Source organism: Lithobates pipiens, unplaced genomic scaffold (genome assembly GCF_037356315.1).
Source record: "Lithobates pipiens isolate NorthernLeopardFrog02 unplaced genomic scaffold, aLitPip1_a1.2 Scaffold_28, whole genome shotgun sequence".
NCBI lineage: Eukaryota > Metazoa > Chordata > Amphibia > Anura > Ranidae > Lithobates > Lithobates pipiens.
This window is the reverse complement of record NW_027507789.1, coordinates 30,291,994-30,318,905: the sequence shown is the minus strand read 5'-3', so window position 1 is coordinate 30,318,905 and position 26,912 is coordinate 30,291,994. Positions and strand designations below refer to the sequence as shown.

Sequence of the window (26,912 nt, the reverse complement as noted above, 5' to 3'; positions counted from 1 at the left end):
TGCAGTTCCTAGCATTTGCCTGGAAAACACAGCAGTAAATGTTTTATTTGGTGCACAAAAACCAAGATAATAAATCACTGTTCTTATTTTAGTGTGAACTACAGATACCAGCATACATGCACTTACAGAGAACTACAAAAACGGATTGAATTTGTGTTTCTGCAAACTAATGAATGATTTACAGGATTTCATACCAAACACCTTCTTGAAGGCATGTTCAATCTAGATGCCCAGAACTTCCATACTTCCGATTGCTTGTGAAACAGTTTGTCATTCTCTCATGTTGCAAGCATTAGGTTTACCAGGGGATACTAGAGTCAAATCATCATTCTCCTGGCCCTACATTACATGGGATCTGTTATTTTTGTATATTTTCCTTTCTTGTGTTAGCCCAATCCTACTACACCTGCAGCACCACAAACTCAGCGCTAGCACAGAAGTCTAGACTCCCAAGTCAGTTGCTGATCTGTCATGGAGAAAATTTAACTGTAGAGTGTATTGCAAGCAGGTTATTGAGTGGGAGGTAAAGTACAGAGGGAACTGTCTAATGTTGACTTTCATCTGCAGATTTTTATTACTCATCTTTCTTAGGAAAGGTTTCAAGCAGCTGTGGGAACACCTTCAGAGAAAACAGTTGCCTTCTCAGAGCAGCGATTGTTCACAATCCAGTAGAATACAGTTTGCGGTCTCCTTGTGACTTCATTTGGGAACGGACTTAACCCTTTCATGCATAGTGGCCACTACAGTGAACAGCTATTTAAAAGCTGTTATCTTGTGTATGCATGGGTTCCGATTGTATAATTGCAGATCACCCATTACAGTGGATGCTGTTGTATCCCCCTATACACTGCCACCCACTGGAAAGCCATTGAAAGTGCAAAAAAAAAAAAAAAAAAAAAAAGTCTCACAACAAAGATGGCTGATAGAAATCCAGAAAGGCTCAACAGCTTAGGAATATTTTGCCAATGCTTCTATAGGAGACCCTTGAAGGTAAAAAATTATGGTAACACCTAAAGAAACATTGTAATAGAATTTTACTAGTATCCATTTCTCCATTTCATCTTGGGTGGAAATTAGTTAATATGTCCACTACATTGGACATCATGCTTCACTGGTTATAAATTATAGCTAAAATTCAGGCTATTACTTTGTAAAAAAAATATTTTGTGCAGATAAAGTTCCATTATACGAGTAAGGCATGATCATGCACACTGGATGCTTTGCTAGTACTCATACTCCTGTCCTCCTGGCAGCAGCATTTTGGCTTTAAAAACGTGTTTTTTGACATGTAATGTGTTTGGGCATTAATTCACTAAGAGTCTTTTCACACTGGGGCATGGGGGTAACGTGCCACTATTTTCAGCGGTGCTTTACAGTTATTTTAGTGGCGTTCAGTCGCTAGAGGGGAGATTTTAACCCGCACTAGTAGCCGAAAAAACACCCATAAAACACAGCTGCAGCAGCGATTTGCCGGCGCTGCCCATTCATTTCAATAGGCAGGGGCGCTTTAGGGCTTTTACATTAAAGTGACGAGAGGCACTTTACAGGAGTTTAAGCGATATAGCGCCTGTAAAGCGCCTCAGTGTGAAAGGGGTCTAAGTCATAAAAAATTTATTCTGGCCATGCATTGATTTTCAAGCATTGAAGGCACCTAGTGTTAACACTCATTTAAACGCATATCATGCAAGACGTGTTATGCAAGACATGTCAAGCTTTTGTGTCAATTCACGGCTGCTCCTGCATGCACCAACAGTGCGGATTTTTCTGCTTCTAAACGACCCCACCGCTAAACACTAATGGACACATTGTGTTCCAAAAAACCAGACTCCCATAGAAGCCACGTTAAAAACATCCAATGTGAACGAGGCCCAAGGTAATGTCCTTATATTTTTTTAGAGCTCATGATAGAAAAGGCCTAAAGAATAATGGAGCAAATACCATTTAACTTGTTTCCTCAGTTAAATCTCAAATGCATGCAATCCACTGGAATGGACGTGAAGAACTTCTTAAAAAATTGTTTGGCCAAAAAAAAGAAACTTCAATTTTTGTTTTAAAGAGTAATAAAACCAGAGGAAAAAATCCTGACTTTCAAAATTCATGCATGAAAGGGTTACTGGTTGGATGTATGGCAGAACAGCATTTACTACAATAGCGTTTTTTTTGCACAGTAGCGATCCCGTAGCTTTGCAACAATGGGAGAATAGGTGGGGAAGGCAGCTTGCAAGATGAAAGAGAGATTGAAAATCTCTCTCTCTATATATCTATATATATATATCTTAGCGTAATTAACACAATTTATTTACACACTGGTCAGCCATAACTTTATGATCACCGACGGATAATCAATGTTATTTATCTCAGTAAAATGGCATCAAAAGGTTGTCAGGATATATTAGGCAGCAAGCAAAAAAAAACAAATAAAAAAAAATAAAGTCTTATAGTTAGTGTTGAAAGCAAAAAATAAAATAGGCATTGCAGTTTGAGTTCAAGTAGCCCAAAGACCGGTCAGGGTGCCCATGGTGACTAGTATCCACAATGGAAGAAGGTGGTCTGGTCTAAAAATCTGTTTATTTTACATAATGTGGATGGCTGGTTGTGTGCGCGGATCAGGAAAAGATGGCACCAGAACGCAATATGGGAAGAAGGCAAACCAACAGAGGTAGATGCTTTGGGAAATGTTCTGTTGGGGAACCTCGAGCATGGCCATTTAAGTGGCTGTTACTTAACATGTACCACCTTACCTATACATTGTTTCTGACCAAGCACACCCTCTTCAAGGAAACCTACTCTGATGGTAGTGAACTCTCAAAGGGATAATGCACCCTACGACACTGCACAAAATAGTTCAATAATAGTTTGAGGAACATTAATTCAAGGGGTTGACTTGGCCTCCAAATTTACCAAGTCTTATTACATTGCTTATCTGTGGGACATGCTGGAAAAAAGTCTGATCCACCTCACAATTTACAGGACTTAGAGGATCTGCAACTGATGGATTGCACCAGATAATACAGCATACCTTCAAAAGGTCTAGTGGAGTCCATGCCTTGACAAGACAGGCATGTTTTGGCAGCTAAAAGGGGAGCTACACAATATTAGGTGGGTGGTAAGGTTAGGTAGTCATAAGGTTACGACTGATCAGTGTATGCATGTCATAATTAGGATATAAGAGTTGTGTTTCACCATAACAAGTTTCCAAGGTAAAAAAAAGATTATCTGTGGTCAATCTACAGAGGGCAGGCTTTAAACATAATATTTCCAAAACATATTCAGACACATTCATTTCACTGTCTGCTACTAAATTACAAGTTCACTTTAACATCTTGATCTCATCAAATGTAACAAATTAAAGAGCCTGTGCTTTAAAACATTTTGCAATATAGAATGTACATGTAGGAGGGATATTAGAGTAAAATACGAAATATCAGGAAAAAAAAAAAAAAGAAAAAGAAAAAAATAAAGATGAAATTCATCTACAAACCTTCACTTTGTTGTGTAATTCTTGTCTGGAGATCTGCACAAGACAAAATAATTTGATTCAGCTCAAATATTTAGCATTAAACAAAACTACAATATGCTACAAGGGATTTTTGCTCTCACCTTGCACAGCTCCAAAAGCTAATGACCCACTCATCTGTAAAGCTTGCTGAGCAGCTGGGGGAATTTGTAGACCCGTACCTAGCACAGATAAAATTTAAAAATCCTTAAGATATGAAGAATAAACCCGTATTAACACATATACCAAAAAACTGTGTACTCTGCAACAACTTGCCAACCCAGGAAAATGTAGATTTACTTTTCATACCTTCAGCCAGCCTTGCCATAAGCTGAAGTCTACCAGTGGTGCCAAGGTCTATTCCAGTTCTCTCAAGCTCATCACTATCCAAAAATGAACTGGCATTTGAAGCATCAGTACGCTCTGTCACATGACCGACCTTCATAGGGCGCCCAGCAAGCTCAAAGCCATTTAACTGCTCTAGAGCTTTTTTGGCACATTCGGAATCTGAGAACTGCAAGTACAAAACATGTTATTAGTCAACTGAAAAAAAAAATTCATGAAATGGGTTTGAAAAAACAAAAAAACTTACAGTAATAAATCCATATCCCTTGGAACGGCCAGTCTCGCTGTCCATCATAAGTTGGATGCTTTCGATCTAATGAAGAAAAAAATAAAATAAATAAAAAGTATTCCATGAAGGAAATAAACAAAAACCACGACGGCAGTCCAGACTGACTGTTGTGTGTACTTACTCTACCAAATGGTTCAAATATTCCACGTAGCATGTCTTCTGTTATGTTAAAGTGCAAAGATCCAACATACAGCCTCATTGGTCCTGCAGTGCCTTTCTGTAAATTATTAGCCATAGCGGCAGCTCTGTTCTTTTCAGCCTGTGAAGGAAAGAAAAGCAAACACTTTAATTGTAACAATGTTAAACCTGAACTTCAAGTGGGTGTAAACCCCCAGATTTAATCCATTTCACAGGTTAAAAAAAATAAAGTTTGTTTGGACTAAGGCGGCCCAAATGAACCATTTCTTTTTAGACCTCATGCACACCGTTATCGTAAATGCGGTTTCTCTTGATAGGAGAAAAAACGTGTTAAACTCACCTAGGCTTCATTTTTTTTCAAACGAGTTCAGCAGCATTTGGCGTTTGAGAACTAAACTCTAAAGTGTGTTTGCATACGTTAAATGCTAAATGCACCATTTCAATGAAATAACTCCCAATTACCAAATGCTGCTAAACTCACAAACTGGTTTGAAAATAATTTAAAAAAAAGATAAAAATGCAGCTTAGTGTGCATGAAGCCCAAAACATGTAGCTGATGTATGTAGCCTCAGCTATATACAATATACAGTGCAGTGTTCTGTAGTAGGACAGAGACTGCCCATCCCACTCCTGGAACAGTGCTATATACTGTATGCAACTGAGTTTACATAGAGCGCTGACAGCAACTGCATGTTTTTGTTAAGAAAATACAATTGGACCAACTCTATCCAAATGAACTACTTAAAATGCATTAAAAAAGTAGTGCCAACAGTTTATAATAGTTCGTACAAGAGGCAAATCTATTTGCTTTCTCTAATGCCTTGCACAGCAGTAAAAGTATAGAAACACTGATGTACCTTGCACAAACTTAAAGTTACTGACGTTAGGAGTTTGGGATTACAACTGGCTTTGCTTGCTCCATTTTGACATTTAACCTCCGGAAGGTTTTACCCCCTTCATGACCAGGGCACTGCGCTACTTTAACTGTCAACTGCATGGTCATGCAACACTGTACAAAAATGAAATTTATAATTTTTCCACACTAATAGATCTTTCATTTGTTAAAATTAAGTAAATACCATTTTATTTTTTTAAATTTTCGTTTGAGGAAAACACACAATATATAGATTTTTTTTTTATCAGATAGTCAGGAATTGAATATAAATATATATATATATATATATATATAGTTTTAGAGTGAAGCTGATCTTGTCTAAAAATTTGCTTAGACATGACACTGAAGATCCTCAGAACCCAAGTCCAGGCTGCACACAGGGCCTTACCATCTCTACAAGTCAGAACTACGCCCTGCTCCTTGACAGTCAACTGTCTGATGCCAGCATTCTCAGTAGGCACAGATTATGTTAAGGCCCTGGGTACAGCCTGAGCCCTGGATCAAAAACACACAGGGATCAATTTGAGGAGAAAAAAAAAAAAAAAAACTCTCAACCCCACACACTTTTAGGCACTAAAAGTCAGGCACTAAAAGTTAGACAGCAATGAAAACACTGCCAGCATAATTCTAGAAACACATTAATTATCCAGGAACAAAAATTAAAAAAATAAAAAAAAAATAAAGAAGGAACCTACCTGAGAAGCTTGAACTATAATAGGAACACCCAAGACTCTCTGTCCCGTTAAGCCAATGGCTAGAGGTACAGAACTGACATCAACAAACTCCACATAAGCAATGCCCTTAGAGCGCCTGGAATTTCTATCTGAAATCATTCGTACATCACGGACCTAAGGAAAGATAATAAATGCAATTGTACTATTAAAATGCAAGGTATTAAAGACTATCACCAGTAAATGTAATGTAGAACAGCTTTCAAATTTTAAAGAGTTAGTCAACCTACCTTTCCTACAGTGGAGAAAAACTCTTCAAGATCTCTTGGCCGGATTCTGGCTGCTAGCTGCATGCAAAAGACAGTACGTGCATCCCTTTCTTCCGGTGTAAGATTATCTATTGGTTCTCTGCAAAAAAAATTAAAAAAATTTTCTGTTGACCACCATCAATGTATAAGAAACCTTCTAGGTTAACGTGTATTCAATGCATCCACCCAGGGAACTCCCCTATCCTAACCCATAGTTCAGAGGTTGATGTCATTTTAGCACTATGCAAAGAGAACGGCTCCCCCAGGGCACACTGGAATATTTGGAGCCTACTGATTCTTGGAGGTGAAAAATTGGCATGCTCTACACAAGTCTCTAAAGATATCGCTGTTCAGTTAACCATTTGGCTCATGTGACGTTCTCCCTTAAAATAAAAATTATCGATCGATCTATTCTACAGTCCAATAGACCTTTTCCTTTGACAAACTCATTAAAGCCAAAATTTAATTGGTAGGTGTGAGAAGGTCCACACTGCTGTCATTTACAAATGCATCTTGCCTTTGAACTTTCTATTGCACACATATTTAGAGCAACTGTTTAAACCAATAGAATAAGCACGCATACCTTACAGGGCTTTTCTCCCTTTTTTGAGGACTTCTGCTCTTTGACCTGCGCCTAGAATTCAAGACAGTGAAGTTAGAAAATACACTTGAGCGCAAAAAAAGAAAAAAAATTGTGAGAACTGACAAATAACAAACCTTAGCTTCACACCATGTGGTACTCCCATCTTTCCACGCATGGGACCTCCAAATTTCGGTCCAGAGCTTTGTGAGGGGTGGAGAAAAAAAAAATCCAAGTTAAAAATGATAGTTATACTTTTTTCAGATGAATTATATTGCTAAAAACAAAAAAGAGCCAACAACTTTTTTTTTTTTTTTTTTTTTAATATTGACAAATACTAAATTACCCCAACTTAAAACAGTCTGGGTTGACATTTGAAAAAGTAAAAAAGCAGCCTGCAACATTCCATACTCAAAAAAGGAAGTTCTGTAAATCTTACATGTAGTATAGAACCCTTTATCTCCTATCGTGGTTAGGCAGGTCCGCAAAAATCCAAAAAAGTTATTACACCTGGCAAAATAAATAGTTCTAAGGTCCGGTTCACACGGAGGCAGCACGACTTACAGCGCGACTGCCTCAGGCGACCTGGACGCGACCACTGCCGCGACTTTGCATAGAAGTCAATGCAAGTCGCCTTAAGTTACCCCCTAAGTAGTACAGGAACCTTTTTCTAAGTCGGAGCGACTTGTGTCGATCCGATTAGAACGGTTCCATTGTACAGAACGGGACGCTACTTGTCAGGCGGCTTAGTCACCTGACAAGTCGTCCCAGTGTGAACAGTAAGGCTACTGTTTTAATATATTGGGTTAAACCATTTTGCCCAATGTTCCTCAATATAACTACACTATTTGTAAAAGAAGAAAAGATCAAATAAGACTCAACGTACTATGGGCTTCTGTATCGACCTCTGAATTTACGATCTCTACTTTTGGAACGGCTCCTTTTTCGTTCCTTACTGCGGCTACGTTTCTTCTCTTTGCTTCTGCTTCTTTTTTTCTCGCGCTCCTTACTATGCTTACGAGTCTTGCTACGGCTACGTTTCCGCTCGCGACTGCGGCTCCTACTTTTGCTCTTCTTTTTCCTTAAAAAGATCAAATAAAAATATTTTGAGAAAGAGAAACGATTGATAGCATTGCCAAGTCACATCTTATGCACTTCCAAACACTCATTTGCATGCAGGTTTTTAACATACAGTAGTATCCTCATAAGCTAAGGAGAGCAGAGGGAAAAAATCTGCATTCATTACCAACAGCTAGTGTTGGGAAAAATAAAATAAAAACACAACATAAGCCACGATCTCAACTATTGAATGCATGTTCTGCTACACCGTTATGGGCTAGCTGCACCTAACCATATGCCTGTGCTCTATGGGGTTGATTTTCTAAAACTGGAGAATGCAAACATCTGGTGCATCTGTGCATGGTAGCCAACTTCTACTTGTTCAATAAAGGTTTGAAAAAAAAAAAAAAAAAAAAAAACCCTGAAAACCGATTTGTTTTAGTAAATCTCTGCAAACCAGAGTACAATCTAGTACATAAACCCCTATACAGGCAGTCCCCAGGTTGCAAAAAATATAGCTTCCGTAGGTTCTTAATTTGAATGAAAGTTAGAACTGGTACATTTTAAGTGCAACTCCAGCCAAAACTTTTGCCTTTTTAGGATAGCACATGGAAGGTTTAACACCCCTGTAATATTTGTTTTGCTGTCTGTGCTCCTGTTCAGAAGATTTGACCTCACTTTCTGCCCATATGACAATTGGATTTTGAACACTTTGGGTTGTTGTGGAAACAAGCCTTGGTAATGAACCTTCAGTGGAGACACAACCCCCCCCCCCCCCCCCAAATTCTTACAGAAGAGCTCCATTAGTAGTTTGATGGGTCAAAGCAAAACAAAGAGAGGGAAAACACATTGGGTATCCCCACACAGGGCAGAATGAGAATAATTCCAGGGCCATCTATGGTTAACTCTAAGAGCCCTTTCACAAAGGGGCATCAGAGCTGTCGGCGGTAAAGCGCCGCTATTTTTAGCAGCGCTTTACCGCCATTTTTGCAGGGATTTTCACCCACTAGTGGGGTGGTTTTAACAGGTTTAAGGGATTACAACGACCCACAAAGAGCCGCTTTACCAAAAAATAGCGGATTTTATTGTGTGTAGTAACATTCTAGTGTAATTTTTTTTTGATCAGAACATAAAATGTATTGTTTAGGAGTTTTAATTAAATAAGGTCTAAAAAACATCTAATATTTGTGTAAAAAAAAAAATATATATATATATATATATATATATATATATATATATTCTAGGACACCTCTAATAAGCTTAATGTTAAATTTTAATCTCAGGTGTAGGCATATTTTAACAGGCTCATTTAACCCCTAGGTGCCAACTGTATGCAAATATGCAGCCTCTTAGTGTGTGAGCTTTGGAATCGAGCAACCTCATTTGTGTACCAATTAGTAGACAGCCGTGCCGAGAGCACGCACCCCGCCAGCTCCCAGCACAGTTACCATTGGCTAACTGTTCTTGCGATCGGGAACCATGTTATTACCATGACAGACAATCACGGTGGTCACATAAAATGGCTCACCCCCATCATCAAGCATCTGAAACCTCTTAAAAGTCTGGGAAGCACCAACGCAAATGAGGGTTAACAACCCACAATACATGCCACTAAACAAATTTAAAGTTAAAACCCACTTACTTCTTGCTCCGCTCCTCATGTCCATTGGCACTGTTCTGTTTGTTCTCGTCCTAAGCAGGGTTGATAGAAGAACATCATGAGGACGAGGAGGAAATATTTCAAGTGGGTAAAAGGGGTAAAGGGAATTGGAATGAGAGAATAAAAAATATTTAATGTCTAGGTAACTAAAACTGTGTGTGGAAGGCTACAAGAAAGAATATACATGGGAAATTATTTTAAAGCAATCCACTAGGATGTAAAAAGTGGATTATATGGACTAAAATTGAACTAGTGCAACTTTTTTTAGTGGTCTGTACATTAACCTATGTGGTTGAACATCCTGTGACTGTAAAAAGCGATAGTTTTGTCTACATGTGGAAGACCGTATTGGTTTAAGCAAAATGGTTGGGTGCTGTGGTCCTTGTGATGAGTACCAAGGCTATCGTTTTGCCTAAGCCCTAAGTGGCCACGCTAGCAGCAACCACTATCCATTTCCTGTGATCGATGCCATTCCTGAGATCTTCGCCCATTTTCGATGGAGGGTTGGGACTGTAAGAGCTTGATGCCACCTCTGTCACACATCACGCCCTGAAGCAAACAGGGATTCACACTGCTTTAGTAACGTCGACTCCCAAGAAAAATCAGCAAATATGCACCTGACCAACCTACACATTGCCCTAAAGCCATATCTGTTAACATGGAAATATCCCTAACTAAGGCTTTTAAAGCCAGACAATGTTCAGGGGGATACTAAAAATAACAATACAGAAATACTGGCTTGTCTAGCCAAGCAAATGTGGTGGTAAACAAACCACAATAGGGATTCAAACAAAGCTAGTGTAAAAAAATAATTAAAAAAAAATATGACAGAGCAAATTAAACTGGGGTTCTCAGTGCTTTAGCATGCAAACAGTTACAACGCCAGTAAAGATAATGGATACATTTGCATCTCCAAAACAGGGAATTTGCAATATACAGTTACACTATATGGTAAAAAAAAGTTTGAATCCCGTGTTTACAGAATCAAAGAACTTTGCTGAACTAAGGCTGAGGACAGCATAACAGCCATATCAAATTATGACAGAAAAATAAAACAAATAAAATAAGTGGGAGATCCAAGAATCTGGTCACTTTTTTTTTTTTTTCATTACTCACAGGCTGAATGCTTCCCGTTGTCAAAACTTTTCACCAGTTTTCTTTAAGTTAAAAAAGTAATGAAATGTTAGAAAGTGCAGAGTAAATTCTGCTTGAACTGTCCTGCTCTTTGGCTGGTGAAAGTGGATATTCTTGGAACCCCATTTTTTCCCATACACCACTGCATTCACCTTGTTGTTATGCCAAACCGAGGCTCGGCAATTCATAGGCAAGTCTTTTTACCTAGGGGACCACGGTACAGCGATACGTCACTCAATTACTACCTTATGATTGACAGTTCACACTGGAATCAAAGGTGAATTCATGGGAGTAGAGGTGATATATCGTTAGGCAAGTCTACAAAAAGAGATAGATGGGCATTTATTTATCACGCTGAAGTCAAACTACTGCACATAATCATCACATTTACAGTAAATATTTACTTTTTAAGTTATGCAACATCTCCAAGGGATAAGTCACGAGCTCTCCAGGGGTGTTAGTTTACATTTCTGCAATAGTTTTAAAAGAAATTATGTAGATCATTCTCACCTTCCTGTAAGGAGCTTCCAGCATCGCTTCTATATCGATGTCATCAGCCATTTTGATTTCTCTGAAAACAAACAAAAAATATTTATCTACAAACCTGATTAATACAGATGTCTTAATCTACAGGGTGATACATGATACAATTTCTCAAATCTCTTGTGGAAAGGTGTTCAGTCAAGAAATGACATAGCAAGCCATTGTCTATAAAAGTTGCCAAGATAGGGCCAGCTAATCCATGTAAGAATGAGAAACATGGGCTGCCATTGGTTGATACTAAATCCTCAGCACTGCTGCTTACTTATTGCCTGATACTGCAGATGGTCCCCCTGGCATTGTAACCGACAGTTCTGACTATAGTACAGTGCAAGGGATTGCGTTGTTCACGCTCTACCTTGTCCATGGAGGAGAAAAAAAAAAAAAAAGCCTTGTACTGTTTTACTGAACTCAGGGCATTCTGTGAATGAACAAAGTGAGAAAACAAACATATACACACACACCCCCCAACTATCCAAAGCAAAAACTTATTTTAATTCCTCATTAATATTAGAGGTATTTTTTTTTTAAGAAACGCCAGAATTTTTTCCCATGAAAAAAAAAAAAAAAAAAAAAAGAAAAAAAAAGACAGGACACCCACACTTGGGAGAGCCAAACTGCTACTGAACTTCTACTAATGGAACTATTACATTCCTCAGATCTTCCTCCTGCACCAACAGCTTACTCTGGCAGTTCTTTACTACCTTGACATGTCACAGAGTACAGTGCTTTTCATTCTAGGACCTAATAGACAAATCATTTACTTGCAAGCCTGCAGGGGGCACACCTCCAGGTCAGAGAAGCATAAGCTTTTATAGGCTGTGTTCCATGGAGGAGATCACCATATGATTTCAGCTATTTATTAGGCTATATGTGTTGTATGGTAATAGCAAGGAAAAGTAATTTGTACCATATGTTTAGTGTTATCCTTCAAGCAAAACCTATGGATAAAAAAAATATTGTCTACAGTTATTAAAATCAGTGCAATTTTAAACCTGAAAAAAAGGAGAGAATCCAGCTTAATAAAAAGGCACACAGAGCAAGGTCTTATTTAATCAATAGGAGTCAATGGATGACGAGCGGCACCACTATTCATTGCACGGTGACAGACAAGGACAGGAAGAAAATCTACGTGTTCAAAGGAAGCAGAGACATGTTCTGGCTTACAACATGCAAGTGAAGAATTGCCAGAGGTGGTCTGTCATTTTTGATTAAAACATAATTCTTACATACAAGCATAATAGATCGGATTACTAAAGTTTCTTTTTTTTTTTAAGCACTTCAACCCAAGGCCTTTTGCCCTTTAAATCCCCTCAAGTCCCAGAGAGTTTATTCGATTTTGGCGTTTCTACACATATCTTTTAGTCTATCCCCAACATAATAAAGGCCTTTAACTTGGTAACAAAATGTAGACAACAGAATTAGCAATCAAAAAAGCAACAGCAACCCTTATTGGCAAATCACAGGCCCCTCAGCATAAAATACCAGCAATTTCAGGAACCTAAGGGGTACAGGAGCCCCTCTCTGCCAGCAGCCTGTCAAAATCTATAATAGGCTGAAAAACAGTGGCTGGTCATTGTAACCGATGCTTGCAGTTAGGGCTGTAAGCATTCAGGAACGGTTATGGACGCAGAATTCGGGGGTTGGTCACTGTACCTGTGGCTCACAGGTGCCTGAAAACGCCGGTATCTGACTGACCAAACTGCTCGTGTGCACAAAGACGTTATTAGCTCAAGCCAAAAATGTTAAAAGTTCATAACATTCCTACAACTGTTGATCGAAAAATAGGATCTACCAAGACCAAATGCTTATTTTTAAAAGTAATTTTAAAGCGGAACTTCACTCTCTCAATCAACATTGACTCTTTAAATCCTTATGATGCTAGTATTAGTAAATAGATAGTAAAAGTATATAATATTTACTAGTTTTAAACTTTTATTAGGTTTCTTCAGTTACTTCCTGGTTTCCATGGCTAGGCAAATGTCATACACCACAGGAGTCTCTGGAGGGGTTCTCTCAGCAAAGTCCTGCTTGTATGCCTGAACTGAGGACAGGGGGGTGTTTGTCAAAGTCATTTTGCAGCAAAATAAAGCAAGGAGACATGGATGGATGGATGGATGGGGGAGTTTGCTTTGATTATTAAATGTGTGTTAAATAGTGTTTTTGCTTTGTGGTGCTCAGATACAGTGTAGGTCTGTGAAAGACATTCTGTTCAAGGCAGAATGAGAGTTTGATTACAATCCAACAGTCTGCTTTAAAATTTCAAATGTGGGATTAATACATTACACTGGTTTCAACTACTTTAACCAGTATACAAGTCGATCAATGCAACTTCTAGGAGGAGCGAGAACTCAACTAAGCAGAATAATTAACACTCATCACCCAGGGGTATTACACCACTTAATCCACTGAAGGATCAAATACCATTTTAACCTCATGAGACATGGAAAACCTGGTTACAGTTGAGTATGCCACACGCTGTGTTGTATCACATATCCCCAAACCCACAGGGCTGATTATAGACTGTAGATTCAGCTACTTTAAACTCCTGCAGCCTTATGCAGAAGTGCAAAGTGATTGTAAGGCTTTGTTTTTTAAATAAAAAAAAACATGTCATGCTTTTACCTCCACTGTGCAGTTCATTTTGCACAGAGTGGCCCCTATCCTTGACTTCTGGGGTCCCCCAGCAGCGCTGGTAGCTCCTCCCCGCATCGTACAACTCCCTAGGAGAAGCACTCATCTGGGGGGTTACCTTGCGGGCGTGCATTCATAAAATGTAGAACTCTGCCATGACCCCAGCAGTGGGAGCCAATGGTTGCACTGCTATCAATCCAATCAAGAGCGGAGACAAGGGGGAGAGGGGAAACAAGTTTCTGGCGGGGGAATACAGGACTCAGGTAAGAAACTGGGGGCTGGTCAGTGACAGAAGCTTTTTCATAGGATGCATTAAGGTGAAAAACCATGAGGGTTTACAACCCCTTTAAATGCAACAACATTCTGATAAAACATTAAAGTGGTTGTATACCCACATTTTTAACTTTTACCTACAGGAAAGCCTATAATAAGGCTTACCTGTAGGTAAAAAAAATATCTCCTAAACCTGTACGGTTTAGGAGATATTCCCCTCGGTATGCGCCGCTGACTGCAGCGGCACATGCGCACAAGGGGTTTCTCGCCGTCAAAATCCGGCAGCGTCCGAGCGGCCGGACTGAAATCTCCCGCGCGCATGCGCGGGAGTGACGATATCGCGGCTCCGGCCACTCTCAGCGCCGGAGCCGCGATACCCGGAAGAAACGCCGAGGGCGCATGTCAGCTCCCTCGGCGTGGATCGGGCCAGATGTCGGGGCCTCGTTCTAAGGTAAGTATTTCATAATGAGCTAGTATGCGGTGCATACTAGCTCATTATGCCTTTTTCTTTGCAGGTTTAAAAAAAAAAAAAAAAAAAAAAAAAATGTGCGGGTTTACTACCGCTTTAAATACAAATAAATTCAGAGGATTTCAAATCAAGAACTCTCCCAAAAAATGTGCCCAACAAGTTCAAAGCTGAACCATGACACCATATTTTCCAAAAATACTAAAAAAATAAACACCCTTCCCCCGCCCTGGTGTTCCTAAATCTATTATTCTAAGAACTCAAGCTGTACTTTGCCCTCTTATCTGACTCCAGCTAGTTAAAACATTAACATCTAAGTAACAAGTTACAAAATAACCCAAGTCTGTGGGAGTAGTGAAGTTACACTAAGGCTCGGACTCACACTGGTGCGATGCAGAGGAAGTGAACCCTAATGGGTTTACTTCTTTGTCTCCCTGCAAAGGTAAAGCATAATGGCATTATGTGTCACTTACCTGACACAGGAGCCAGCGATGTCACTGCTGCCCCCTGTAGTACGGAGCGTCCAGCCTCTTCCGGGTATCACTGCTCCGGCCACTCACATCGCCGGAGCAACGAGGACGTCACTCCTGCACGGGAGCCGCTAGCGGCACGCTGCTAGTAAATATCTCCTAAACCGTGTAGGTTTAGGAGATATTTCTTGGACCTACAGGCAAGCCTTAATCTGGGCTCACCTGTAGGTCAAAGTCATTTGTAAGTGTTTAATGACACTCAGATTGGTTCAGATCAAATCAGTTTGCATAGGTGTGAATCACTAAAACTTAAAAGGGGTTGTAAAGGTAAATGTTTTTTCACCTTAAAGCATTTTTTGCATTAAGGTGAAAAACCATCTGACACTGCCGGCGCCCCCAGCCCCCCCGTTTTACTTACCTCACCCCTCGAAAATCCAACGCTCGTCCCCCGACGTCCTTTCCACTGTTCAGCCTGGCCGCTGATTGGCTGGATGGAAAGCAGCGCAGCCATTGGCTCGTGCTGCTGTCAATCACATCCACTGACACGGAGCGCCGGGGGGGGCCGTGTGACACAGCGAGCAGCTATAGCCGCCGGCTGTATCACGGGAGCGCGCCCACAGATGCTTCTCACCATGCGAGGGAGCTGGCATGAACGTGAGAAGCACCTGCAGGAGGAAGCCGAGACAGCCGCCGAGGGACCCCAGAAGAGTAGATCCGGGGCCACTCTGTGCAAAACTAGCTACACAGTGGAAGTATAACATGTTTGTTGTTTAAAAAAAAAAAAAAGTGGGGTTGATTTACTAAAACTGGAGTGTGCAAAATATGGTGCAGCTGTGTACGGTAGCCAATCCACTTATAATTTCAGCTTGTTCAATTAAGCTTTGGGAAAAAATATAAATTAATCTGGAAGGCGATTTCTATGCAGAGCTGCACCAGATTTTACACCCTCTAGCTCTTGTGAATCAACCCCTTTGGTATGCAGTATGTTTAACAAATTACATCCATTCCAAAATCAAAAGGCAAACAAAATGTTAACGCATTTAATTTTTTCTCAAGAAATATACCGATTACACTTTTTCTAAGAACGTTACCATGAACAATCATTTGAAAATCTATCAGTGTATGGGCAGCTTAAAAGTGATACTAAACAATATCTTTATTCTCCAAAAATTATCCATACACTACTTATAATCTTTTTCGTGAAATTGGTTCTTACTGTGTTTTCTGCCTTTGTGAGATCCTGAACCTCTCCTTTTCCTCCTGGTTTCTGTATGGAATGAACAGTGCACGTTAGTTGCTGTCATGTGCACTGCTCTATGTACACTACACATCACACAGTCACCATGTCTTACTCCAAGATGGACTATGTTCTATATTTAACATGGCCATGGAGAATGTAGCCAGCCCCTAACAAAGATGGATTGCAGCAGCAAAAAATAAAAAAAGGAAATTTGGAGATCTGCAGGAGGCAGAGATGAATAGATAGTACTTTTTATAGTTAAAATAGTAGTAAAGGTAATAACTATAAAAAAAAAAAACTTTTCCCAAAAATGTTTTCCTCCTACCTATACTGCATACCCTGTGTAAAACAGATCTGAGTAATCTTTATTTTAATCTGGTCAAGTGATTCCACTTCTCAATCACATGTAAAGGAGCACTTAACAGCTGTTAATTCCCAGAGCCCTGACATAACCTATAGGCTTTCATGGTGCAGCTGTTCTGAGCTCCCTCCTCTCCCATGCAGCAGCCACTTACTGACATATGGGAGCTGAAGTTGCAGAATAACATGAATGAACCAGATTAAAAATAAAAGTAAAAAAAATGACTTTTATACATGGTATGCAGGAGTAGAGAGCATTTTTATTATTAGCCTTATCTTTCACTTTAGGAATTTTAAACCAGAACAAAAGTCCAGCCGTTATTCACTGTGAGCAGGAAGGCTTTTCATCGCAGAAGAGACATGCAACATCTTCTTTAATACACTTACCTGCATGCTCACAGCATTCCCCAGCATGTAAACTGAGCTCAGCTTACAGCGCCAGCCTGATCCCCGTGTGCCGAGACGACTAGCGCCTGCGCAGGAGTGTGACATCATCCCGCACCTGCCAATGAAGATGGCCGAACACAAAGACGGTGCGCCAGCACTGGCAAGAGATGGGGACTGATGAAGGAAAAGGGCTCCCTTTATTCCACTTGAAGGCCTGGTTCACGCAAGCATTAAAGGCGGACGGGTCGCTTCTGCCTCTTAAAATTGTAAAAACAGGAAACGTGTGTTGCATCGAGGGGATATTAAAAAAAAAAAAAAAACACTACTTTGCAGAGTTTGGCAGCTGTTGCTGTTCTGAAACCGCCTCTATTCTCTTCTACTGAAACGTGGGCCTATGGCGTATACATCACATTCTAGGACATTGATGGGGAACCTTGGCACTCCAGATGTTTTGGAACTACATTTGCAATGGTGCTCATGCACTCTGCAGTGTAGTTCCTAAACATCTGGGGTGCCAAGGTTCCCCATCACTGTTCTAGGATGCAGTTGCAAAGTGTCAAGTGTGATCATTTCCCCACATTAGGAAAACAAAAATAAATCTCACAGGACCTTTGCGGCTTGACATGACTTAAAGGCATAGTTCACTTTTACCAATTAAAACTGCCCATGCAGGTAAGGGCTATCTGTAGATGAACTCTGGAACTTTAAACACACCCTTGCTATAGGTCTAGGATATTTACATACCTCGTGAAGCCTGGTCTGGAAAACTCAGAACATTGCTAAAATATTGACCATCACAGGAGGGAGCTCTCAAACACTGACTCAGATACTGCATCATGGAAGATAAAAGTACAGGGAGGAGGTTTCTTTCCCCCCCCCCCCCCCCCCCATCAGAAAGAGAGCTCAGTCCTCTGATGGTGGACAGCAAGTACTCATGCACACTGGACAATTTTTACAGCTGCTGTTTTTGCCTTCAGGATTTTTTTCTGCAGCCTCAGCATGTTATCCTATGTCTATGCATACAGGCTTTGATCAGCAGTTTTAGTTTTTGACTGGAAATAAAACCCCAGAACTAGTGGGTTTTAAGGGGAGTTTTTCAGCTGTAAAAACACTAACCCTGAAAAACTCAGCTACTGTTCTGTGTTTGTGAGCCAAAATCTCTTGTGGGGGTAAAGTTTTGCAAAAAAAAAATAAAAAAAAATAAAAAATGTTGAAAACTTATCGTACAGCTAACGATACTGGTGTTTTTATAATGTCCAGTGTGCATGAGGCCTAATAGTTAGGCCTCGCTTAGTCAACACCCCAGAGGTTTTACAGTCAGGCGTCATGAGGCACATAATTTAAGAGTATTACTAAAGGCAAATTTTTTTTTTTTTTTTTTTATAGATTTGAATAGAGTGGAGAGCAGTTCAAACCCGTGTACGTTTTTTTTATTGCCGTCTGCTCACATTAGAGAGATTCACCCTGTCTGGTATACATTCAGTAGGACCCCATGCACACTGTGGTGCTTCAAAATGCTTTTCTCCTGGCAGGACAGCAGCATAAATCACTCCTAAGCCACGCCTTTTCAAGAATTTATATTCATTTAATTGGTCAGAATATTAATTTAATTCTGGCCATTGAAATGAAAATCATTTAAGAGCTAAAAGCACCTAGCACTAACCACGTCGGGTGTTTTTTTTTCTGCTCAAAAGATCCTTTCCTGAATGCACATGATTGTTTTTTTCTGCCTCTAAACACCTAAACAGGGTTTCTGAACCAGTGTTCCATGGAACCCTAGGGTTCTTCCAGAGGTCCCTTGACCAATTTCTGTCTCTCAGATAAGTTCCCACTGACACAATTGATCTTTTTAGCGATCTGCAAGGGGGTAATTCTTCCCACTGACCACACTAATGAATCATGAGTTGTATGGTAATATTTAGCAGGAGTTCCAAGACCAGATAGTTATTTCAAGGTTTCCTTTGTGTTGAAAAAGTCTAGTTTATAGTGTGCATGGACAGATTAACATGGAGGGGAGTTTAGAAGCAGAAAAAAAAAAAAAAAAAAATTAAAATGCCTGTAAAAGTAGCTTTTTTGAAGCTTTTTTTTGTTGCATTTTTAAGTCTCATGACCTATAAAAAACACCATAAGCGTGGCAAAACTGCATGCGTTTTTTGGTGTCCATTATCTGCAAAACGCAGATACCTCCATTTTCGGATGATCATTTTTGGTGCATCGATAAGAAAAACCTAAATTTCAGGTTGACATCAGAACAGGAATAGAGAGGAACTCTTCCCATGAGGCTACACTGTTCTAGCGACACTCCAGGGATTCCCTCTCGCTTCCTGTTCTGGCTATGGAATAGGAAAGGAAATCTCCCCAATGAAACAAAGATGACGCAATAAAAACTTACAGGGGTTAAAAACTTTGCTTACTCTATCCAAAAAAACAAAATTTACTTGCCAATGGAGCTTTTTGGTCAAGGTGAACCAACCTTTGTGCTGGGTTCACACATATGCGAATTGGGTGTGGTTTTAACCACATCCAATTCGCATTAACATGTGAATGTGACCGGCTTCCAATGGAAGCAGTAAACACATGTACAGTGTGGCTTAGAATGGGGTCCTGTGCGTTTTTGGGTTTGGTTTAGCAAAGAATTTGCACCTAAACCAGTGAACAGAAATGCTCTGGACTGCAAATCGCATACATGTGAACCCAGCCTAAAAGCAACCCGGACACAATGCATTGCTGCCCATTACAGCAGGGCCAGTTCACAACACATTTGTTTCTGCAAAAAAAGAGGTTATATGGTTTCTAATGGCATAGTTCACACCACAGAGACAAAAGCAGCCTGAAGCTTGTGTTCTCGAAGGTTGCTATAAATAGATTAGCAAAGCTTTGCACATTACTTCCTTCATTAATGAAGAGGGGGCGTGTGCCTGTCCTATCAGATGTCTTGGCTGTAGGACAATAATCCACTCCCAAAGACATGCAACTGACAGGCAGGGATTGGGGGGGGGGGGGGGGGGGGGGTTAAGTTTTTGGAAAAAGGACATCTAATTTTTTGGGGGGGGGGGGTTAACACACTTTAACCTCTTGCCGACCGACGTTAGACAGCGGCAGAATGGCTCCCCTGCGCAAATAGCCAGAAGCTTTAAGGAATATAGGGGGGGGCACGCACCGCGTCACTAGGGAGCTGTGCATGCCCGGCAGGAACAATGTCCACCAGGCACCTGCGATCACTCTTGAGCCAGAATGGGGTGTGTGTGTGTATATATAAAACACACATCCCCATTCTGGCAGGGGAAAGGAGACAGATTGTGTATTCCTAGTATATAGGAAACTCTGCTCTTCTGAAGCCACAGCAAAAGAAAGGTAGAGAAAAACTGTCAAGAATCACAACATTCTTTATCAGTTGAACTTAAGTATAAACAATGTAAGAATTTGTCAAGGGAATAGACTATGTGTAAGTGAAAAAAAGAAAAGTTTTACCACTTAGGCTAGGTTTCCACTAGCACGACTATGCATTTTGGGACTGAAAAGTCGCACTACAAGCCAGACTCCATGATTTCCAATGAGTACCGTTCATATCTGTGCGACTTCAAAGTACTACTTTGGTCCCACTTTGATGCGACTTGAGGCCCATAGACCTCAGGAATACACAGGCATTGCTTCAAATCGTGGAGAAAAAAAATTGTGCGACTTCAGGACGCAATAGTGGAAACATAGCCTAAAACTTTTTCTGACATTTGTTGGTTTCAAGTTAAAGTAACTTTTTTGTTAGAAAATTACCCGTGTTTCCCCAAAAATAAGCCTGGGTCTTATATAAATTTGGCAACAAAAGACACAATAGGGCTTATTTTCGGGGTAGGTCTTACCATGTAAAGTGCTGTCTTTTCTCCCCCAAACTCTCGCTGCCTGACAGGAATCCCTGGTGTGAACTGCGTTAAAATGTGTGTAAAGTCCTATAACCCACTCTATTACAGTATTATATAATGTACATTGTGTGCGTTTCTGTACTATAATTGTGGAAAATACCTTAGTTATAGCACCGCTCTGAGCTTCTGTGACCTGCCGGAGCTTTCTTCCCCGCAATTACAGAAACACACAAATTGTACATTATATGCTACTGTAACAGAGTGGATTATAGGGTTTTACAAGCATTTTAAACTAGGGTTTATTTGCAGGGAAGGGCTTATATTGCAGCCCAACTGGAAAACGACAGGTCCTATTTTAGGGGAAAGGCGGTACTTGGAAACCCCAAAAATTATATATATTTTAGTAGACACCCTAGAGCAGGGATCCTCAAACTACGGCCCTCCAGCTGTTGCAAAACTACACATCCCATGAGGCATTGTGCAGCTCTGACATTCACAGACATGACTAGGCATGATGGGAATTGTAGTTCCTGAACAACTGGAGGGCCGTAGTTTGAAGACCCATGCCCTAGAGAATAGTATGATGAAGTAATGTCAGCTAATTTTTTTTTGTATAATGTGAAAGATTTTACGTCGCGAGAATCGTGATCTTTTTATTCTAAGCAAAAAAAAAAAAAAATAGTGATTCTCGTTTTACCCAGAAACGTGCAGCTCTAATGGAAAGCATCAAAAACACACGCAGAAAAGCATCTGGAACGCATCCAAACTGCGTTTCTATGATGTAAACTGGCTCCAAGAAAATGTGTGTTACAGCTCATTTTACATTATTCTGGTACAGGAAAAATGCATGTTACACTTTTTTTCCTGGAATGCATTAGAATTGCAAGCACTGGTGAGAACTATACCATTGGGTATACTTCCTCCTGCTGGGTTTTACTTCCTCTTTTGGTCCCTGCAAAGCCTACAAATGAAAAGCATAACGCGTCGGTATGCATCCCATACTAGCCCATTATATGACACCTGCAAACGAATCAATCGCTGTCCCCTGTGCAGGCTGTGTCCATCTTTGCCCTACTTCCATGCAGGGGAGTGACGAGTTGGGCACGGACACCGGCTCTGTGATGTCACTAACAGCACGCGCCGGGGCAAGAAACGGCACGGGGGTCCGTTTCTTCGCGGGCACACTACAAGTGAAATATCTCTTAAATGGCACGCATTTAGGAGATATTTCCACTACCTATAGGTAAGCCTTAGTCTAGGCTTAGCTATAGTTAAAGTCACTAGGGAGGGTTTACAACCACTTTAACAAAACCATAGAACCTACTTTTTGATGCAGAAGAAAAAAATATATACAGACGCGCTGGACTGCATGTGCTGTGAACTGGCTGCAAAAAACACATTGGCATGCACCAAAAGCACACAAGACCCCAGTACAAATGGAAACAAAAAAAGGAAAAAAACATGGACTGCATCCAGAAACGCATAAAAAAAGTGCACCAGGAAGAGATCTGGAGTAGGTTTTTTGCAAAGCGCCCCCCTTAGGCCTGATTTACACCTTTGCATTTTGCACTACAGTCCATCTCACATGGTTTCCAAGGGAACACGTTCTGTTGTGCAAATCTGCAAAAAAAAAAAAAAAAACCCGACAAACGTATAGATGGGAGTGAGGCCCTGCAGTGATGTGTGAAGTCGGCCCCGCAGCACGGCGCCCCCTCGTGTCCTCGGAGGACACACACCACTCTACATACAAGGACACACATAGGGAGCGAGGCCCCGAAGGTCAGCCGTGCCTGGACACATCTATGGGGCCCTCAGAAGAAGAGATAAACAATAGTCCCTAAGCTGTTTTAGCGTTGTAATAAAATATTTATTAATCGCTCGGTAATTACCGTTCGTTATAGACATACGCTGGGAGGGGGTGGCACCGATATCAGCCCGCAGGCCTAGAAGGTTACATGGAGGGAGGCAAGTCGTGATCCGGGTAACTTACCAGCAGCAGCGTGCCCCTATCAGGGCTTGGTCTCACAGCTAGGCCTCGGCCTTGTTTACGGTCGGAAGAAAAATGGCGAGAGATCTACAAAGAGAAGAGCTTCGTTACACAGCGAACACAGCACCGAGCATGAGGCGGGGGGTGACCAGGAGAGAGACACACGGGAGCTCCGGCTGAGGGGGGTGTGGTGGCGGCGGTATAATGACGCGTAGGCCCGTAGAATGGCAAACCTGCGACTCCCCGAAATGGCGGCGGCCAGGCTCCTTCCACTACAGGCAATACGGGGTCTCCGACGGGAGCGGCCAGGGGCGCATGTGACGCTGAGGTGGGGAGGGAGGGCGTAAGCTGGGAAGGCGTAGGAGGGAGGAGCCAGTCTCCTCAGTGTTTTCCCGCCTCGACGTCGGCGAGGCTGTGAGGAGGAGATGCTCATGGTTGCTCTGGGTTTCATACATCAGCCAATACAATGTAAATACGTTTAAAGCAGAGGTCCACCCTAAAATAAAAAATTACATTCAAATTCTACAAAAAAATATATAAAAAAAATTTGAAAAAAATAAATAAAAAATGTTACTTACCAGAAACACTTGTTGCTAGGCAGTCTTCCTATTCTGGTCTGTCACTTTCTCCTCTTTGGTGAGCTGCCTGTTGTATTCTGGGTAAGGATGAGCTCAGGCGCGTTCGCATGCTCAACGTGCAGAGCCCGCCAGGAAGTCAGCGCAGCGCTAATCACAGGCAGTGAGACATTGCCCCGATGCGCGGCTGCAGAGATCGGGGATGTCTCGCTGCCTGTGATTAGCGCCCTGGCGGGCTCTGCACGTGGAGCATGCAAACACGCCTGAGCTCATCCCTAATTCTGGGACGTGTGTGTCCCAGAAAACAACAGGGCCATTCACAAAGCGCCGCACGGCTAGAGCATGCGCAGTAGGAAACGGGCAGTGAAGCCGCAAGGCTCCACTGTCTGTTTCCCTTAGTTAGGATGGCTGCGCCAGCACCCAATCCGAATCGGCCTCGGGGCCAACATCACGGGCTCGCTGGACAGATAAGTGCCCTTATTAAAAGTCAGCAGCTACAGTGTTTGTAGCTGCTGACTTAAAAAAAAAAAGTCTGGAAAACCGCTTTAAAGCGGAGTTCCACTGGTTTTTGAGTTTATTAAAAGTCAGCAGGTACAAAAAGTATAGCCGCTGACTTTTAATAAACCGACACTCACCTGTCCCACGGTCCAGCGATGTAGGCCACCCGCAGCCTTCGTTCTCTCCTCCTCTTCGCAGCGCCAGCATTGTGAGTGTGGGTGCCCGGCTTTGACAGTTTACGGCTTCACAGCCGGTCACACATTGCGTATGCGCGAGCCGCGCTGCGCTCCGTCAAATGGCCAGGCAATGTTGTGGGACCTGTCGGGTCCCAGAACATTTCCGGGAGGGAGGGGCCGCCTAGAAATTGCCTAGGCTGTCGGAAGGAGGAAGTGGGACAGGAAGTCCCACTCCAAACCAGGTGCTCAGCTCCCCCCCCAAAAAAATGACATGCCAATTGTGACATGTCAGGGGCGAGGACTACTTAAAGTGGAAAATACACTTTTGGGTGGAACTCCGCTTTAAGCCTCGTACACAAGATCGGATTTTCCACAGACAAAACGTCTGAGTTTTGTCTGAAAGCATTTGTCTTGATTTTGTCTTGCATACAAACATCAAGGAATTGTTGGCCAACAAACACAAACGTAGTGACGTACTACGTGGTTTTTCAGCTCTTTAGCGCCACCCTTTGGGCTCCTTCTGCTAATATCATGTTAGTAGACGTTTGGTGAATGTTGATTCGCACTTTTCATTTCGCACTTTTCATTTTGCGCTTTTCATTTTGCGCTTTTCAGTTGGTTTCTGAACAGCCGTTCTTCAACCAGACATGTTGTGGAATCAGAGGCGATAACGTGTTGTTTATTATTGGCCTTGGAGTTATTGCTTTGACCCAAGTCCAGTACAGGAACAGGAGGAGGAGGAATTCTTGGACAAAAAATTGGTTGCTCTATTAATCGTGACCAATTATGTCATATGCCTTTGCTGCGGGAGCTCCAGGAGAATAATCCAGATGATTTTCGGAATTATCTCTGGATGACGGACCCCTGCTTTCACCAACTCTTGGCTATATTAAGAAGCAGGGGACATGCATGAGGCTTTCATTTTATTTTTTGGTTGAATAATCATGATTGATTTGGTATATTTTCTATATTTTTCGACGCATAGAATGGACTTTTTGGTTACGTTCTATTGGCAGATAGCATGTCTAATTTTACTTGTTTTCTTTTTTTAGTGCACAATAAAAAAATTGTAGAGAATAATACTCGGCTATGTGACAATAGATATTTGTCCGCGGAAAATTTTAAAACCTGCTATCCAAAAATTTGTCTGTGGAAAATCAGACAGCAATTGTCCAATGAAGCGTACAAACAGTCGGATTTTTTTCGTCAACATCCGGTCAAGACTCCAAGCTGTCCATTGAGCTCAGTGAGAGGCACAAGAAGTGGGAAGCACTGTGAGCTCAACCTCTCAGTCTGCTCTGTATGTAGCTTCTGATAGACTGCGCAAAGAGTCCTGTATCTCCGAAACCATAGATGATAAGATCCCAAAGTGGTTGGGTAGGACTTCAGCTACCTATACCCCAATTTGGGGTATCTGGCACTGCCTCACCGGCCTCCCCTGACTGCACATCCCTGCTATAATATCACAGTTTTATATGCACTTCCTGTATCTGTGTAGCTGGGTTGGAAACCCCAGAGGGAGGAAGCAGACAGTCAGAGTCTGGGACCACATGTCCTATATGTGTAGAAATGCTGTAAAGTAAGACTGCTCTCAAAAATGTATATTTTAATTGAAAATAGAAGAATCAAAATTAAATCAATATTTGGGGGACTTCAAAGCAGCATCAATTCTTGTATGCTTTGTACACTTGCACAAAGTCAGAGATTTTGCAAGATTAGAGTCAGGTGTATGATTAACCAATTAGACCAAGCAGGCGCTAATGATCATCAATTTCATATGTAGGTTAAAACACAGTCATTAACTGAAACGGAAACAGCTGTGTAGGAGACTTAAGGAGTAAACTTCCTCTGCTGATATGTACCTACAGTGGATATAAAAAGCCCCTGTTAAAATGTCAGGTTTCTGTGATATAAAAAAATGAGACAAAGATAAATAATTTCAGAGCATTTTCCACCTTTAATGCGACCTATAAACAGTACAACTCAATTGAAAAACATACTGAAATCTTTGGGTGGGAGTAAAAATAAAAAAATAAAATAATGTAGTTGCATAAGCGTGCACACCCCTCTTATAGCTGTGTTCAGAAATAAGCAATCATATGGTAAATAGGAGTCAATACATACCATCATTTAAAATGCCTCTGATCAACCCCAAATAAAGTTCAGTAGGTCTTTCCTGACATTTTTATTAGTCGCATCCTACAGCAAAAGCCATGATCCGCAGAGTGCTTCCAAAGCATCAGAGGGATCTCATTGTTGAAAGGTATCAGCCAGCAGAGTGGTACAAAAGAATTTCCAAGGCATTCGATATAACATGGAACACAGTGAAGACAGTCATCATCAAGTGGAGAAAATTTGGTACAACAGTGACTTTACCAAGAACTGGACGTCCCTCCAAAATTGATGAAAAGATGATAAGAAAACTTGTCAGGGAGGCTGCCAAGCAGAGACGGCTCTAGACTTTCTGAGGCCTTAGGCAAAACTTAGACACGAGGCCCCACTCATGCCCATAATGGGAAAAATATTATAAAAATGATAAAAATTAACTGTATGAATGCATATATTAACTTAAATCCTATGAACTATGAATTCAGTTTCTATAAATTTCTCTAGCCAATTATTCTTTAATCAAATATCATTAAACATAGGGTGGGTGGGTATATATGTTACACGCACACAGATATAGATCAAATTGTGCAGCTGCCTACTCATTATCCTTTGTGCTGTCTCATAAATGTGAAATGAATTTGTCAACAAAGTATAAAACAAAAAAAAAAGTAATTTTACAACATATTCTAAAACATAACCTGTTTAATATAACAAATTTTTTTTTTTACAAAAATGAAAAACATAAAAACATATAAATATGTAACT

At 41.1% G+C, this 26,912-nt stretch overlaps 1 protein-coding gene across 10 annotated transcripts in view; it reads right to left on the bottom strand.

Moving 5' to 3' along the window:
• The window catches only part of RBM39 (RNA binding motif protein 39), a 35,991-nt gene extending 12,886 nt beyond the window's left edge, over nucleotides 1-23,105 (bottom strand). The window contains exons 1-17 of one of the 10 annotated variants that reach the window (XM_077459007.1): nucleotides 23,023-23,105; nucleotides 22,793-22,876; nucleotides 16,946-17,202; nucleotides 16,175-16,225; nucleotides 12,026-12,056; nucleotides 11,086-11,146; nucleotides 9,424-9,473; nucleotides 7,609-7,803; nucleotides 6,860-6,925; nucleotides 6,726-6,776; nucleotides 6,125-6,242; nucleotides 5,859-6,011; nucleotides 4,252-4,389; nucleotides 4,089-4,154; nucleotides 3,806-4,010; nucleotides 3,601-3,678; nucleotides 3,482-3,514 (exon numbers count right to left, since the gene is read on the bottom strand). In XM_077459007.1, coding sequence (XP_077315133.1) covers nucleotides 3,482-3,514; nucleotides 3,601-3,678; nucleotides 3,806-4,010; nucleotides 4,089-4,154; nucleotides 4,252-4,389; nucleotides 5,859-6,011; nucleotides 6,125-6,242; nucleotides 6,726-6,776; nucleotides 6,860-6,925; nucleotides 7,609-7,803; nucleotides 9,424-9,473; nucleotides 11,086-11,136 — 1,204 coding nt within the window. In that variant the 5' untranslated portion in view covers nucleotides 11,137-11,146; nucleotides 12,026-12,056; nucleotides 16,175-16,225; ... (1 more) ...; nucleotides 22,793-22,876; nucleotides 23,023-23,105. Of the gene's footprint in view, nucleotides 1-3,481; nucleotides 3,515-3,600; nucleotides 3,679-3,805; nucleotides 4,011-4,088; nucleotides 4,155-4,251; nucleotides 4,390-5,858; nucleotides 6,012-6,124; nucleotides 6,243-6,725; nucleotides 6,777-6,859; nucleotides 6,926-7,608; nucleotides 7,804-9,423; nucleotides 9,474-10,727; nucleotides 10,894-11,085; nucleotides 11,153-12,025; nucleotides 12,057-16,174; nucleotides 16,226-16,945; nucleotides 17,203-22,792 lie in introns of those variants that run through there. The other 9 variants (XM_077459005.1, XM_077459002.1, XM_077458999.1 and 6 more) reach the window with 9 other exon arrangements.
• Nucleotides 23,106-26,912: the final 3,807 nt, after the last annotated feature.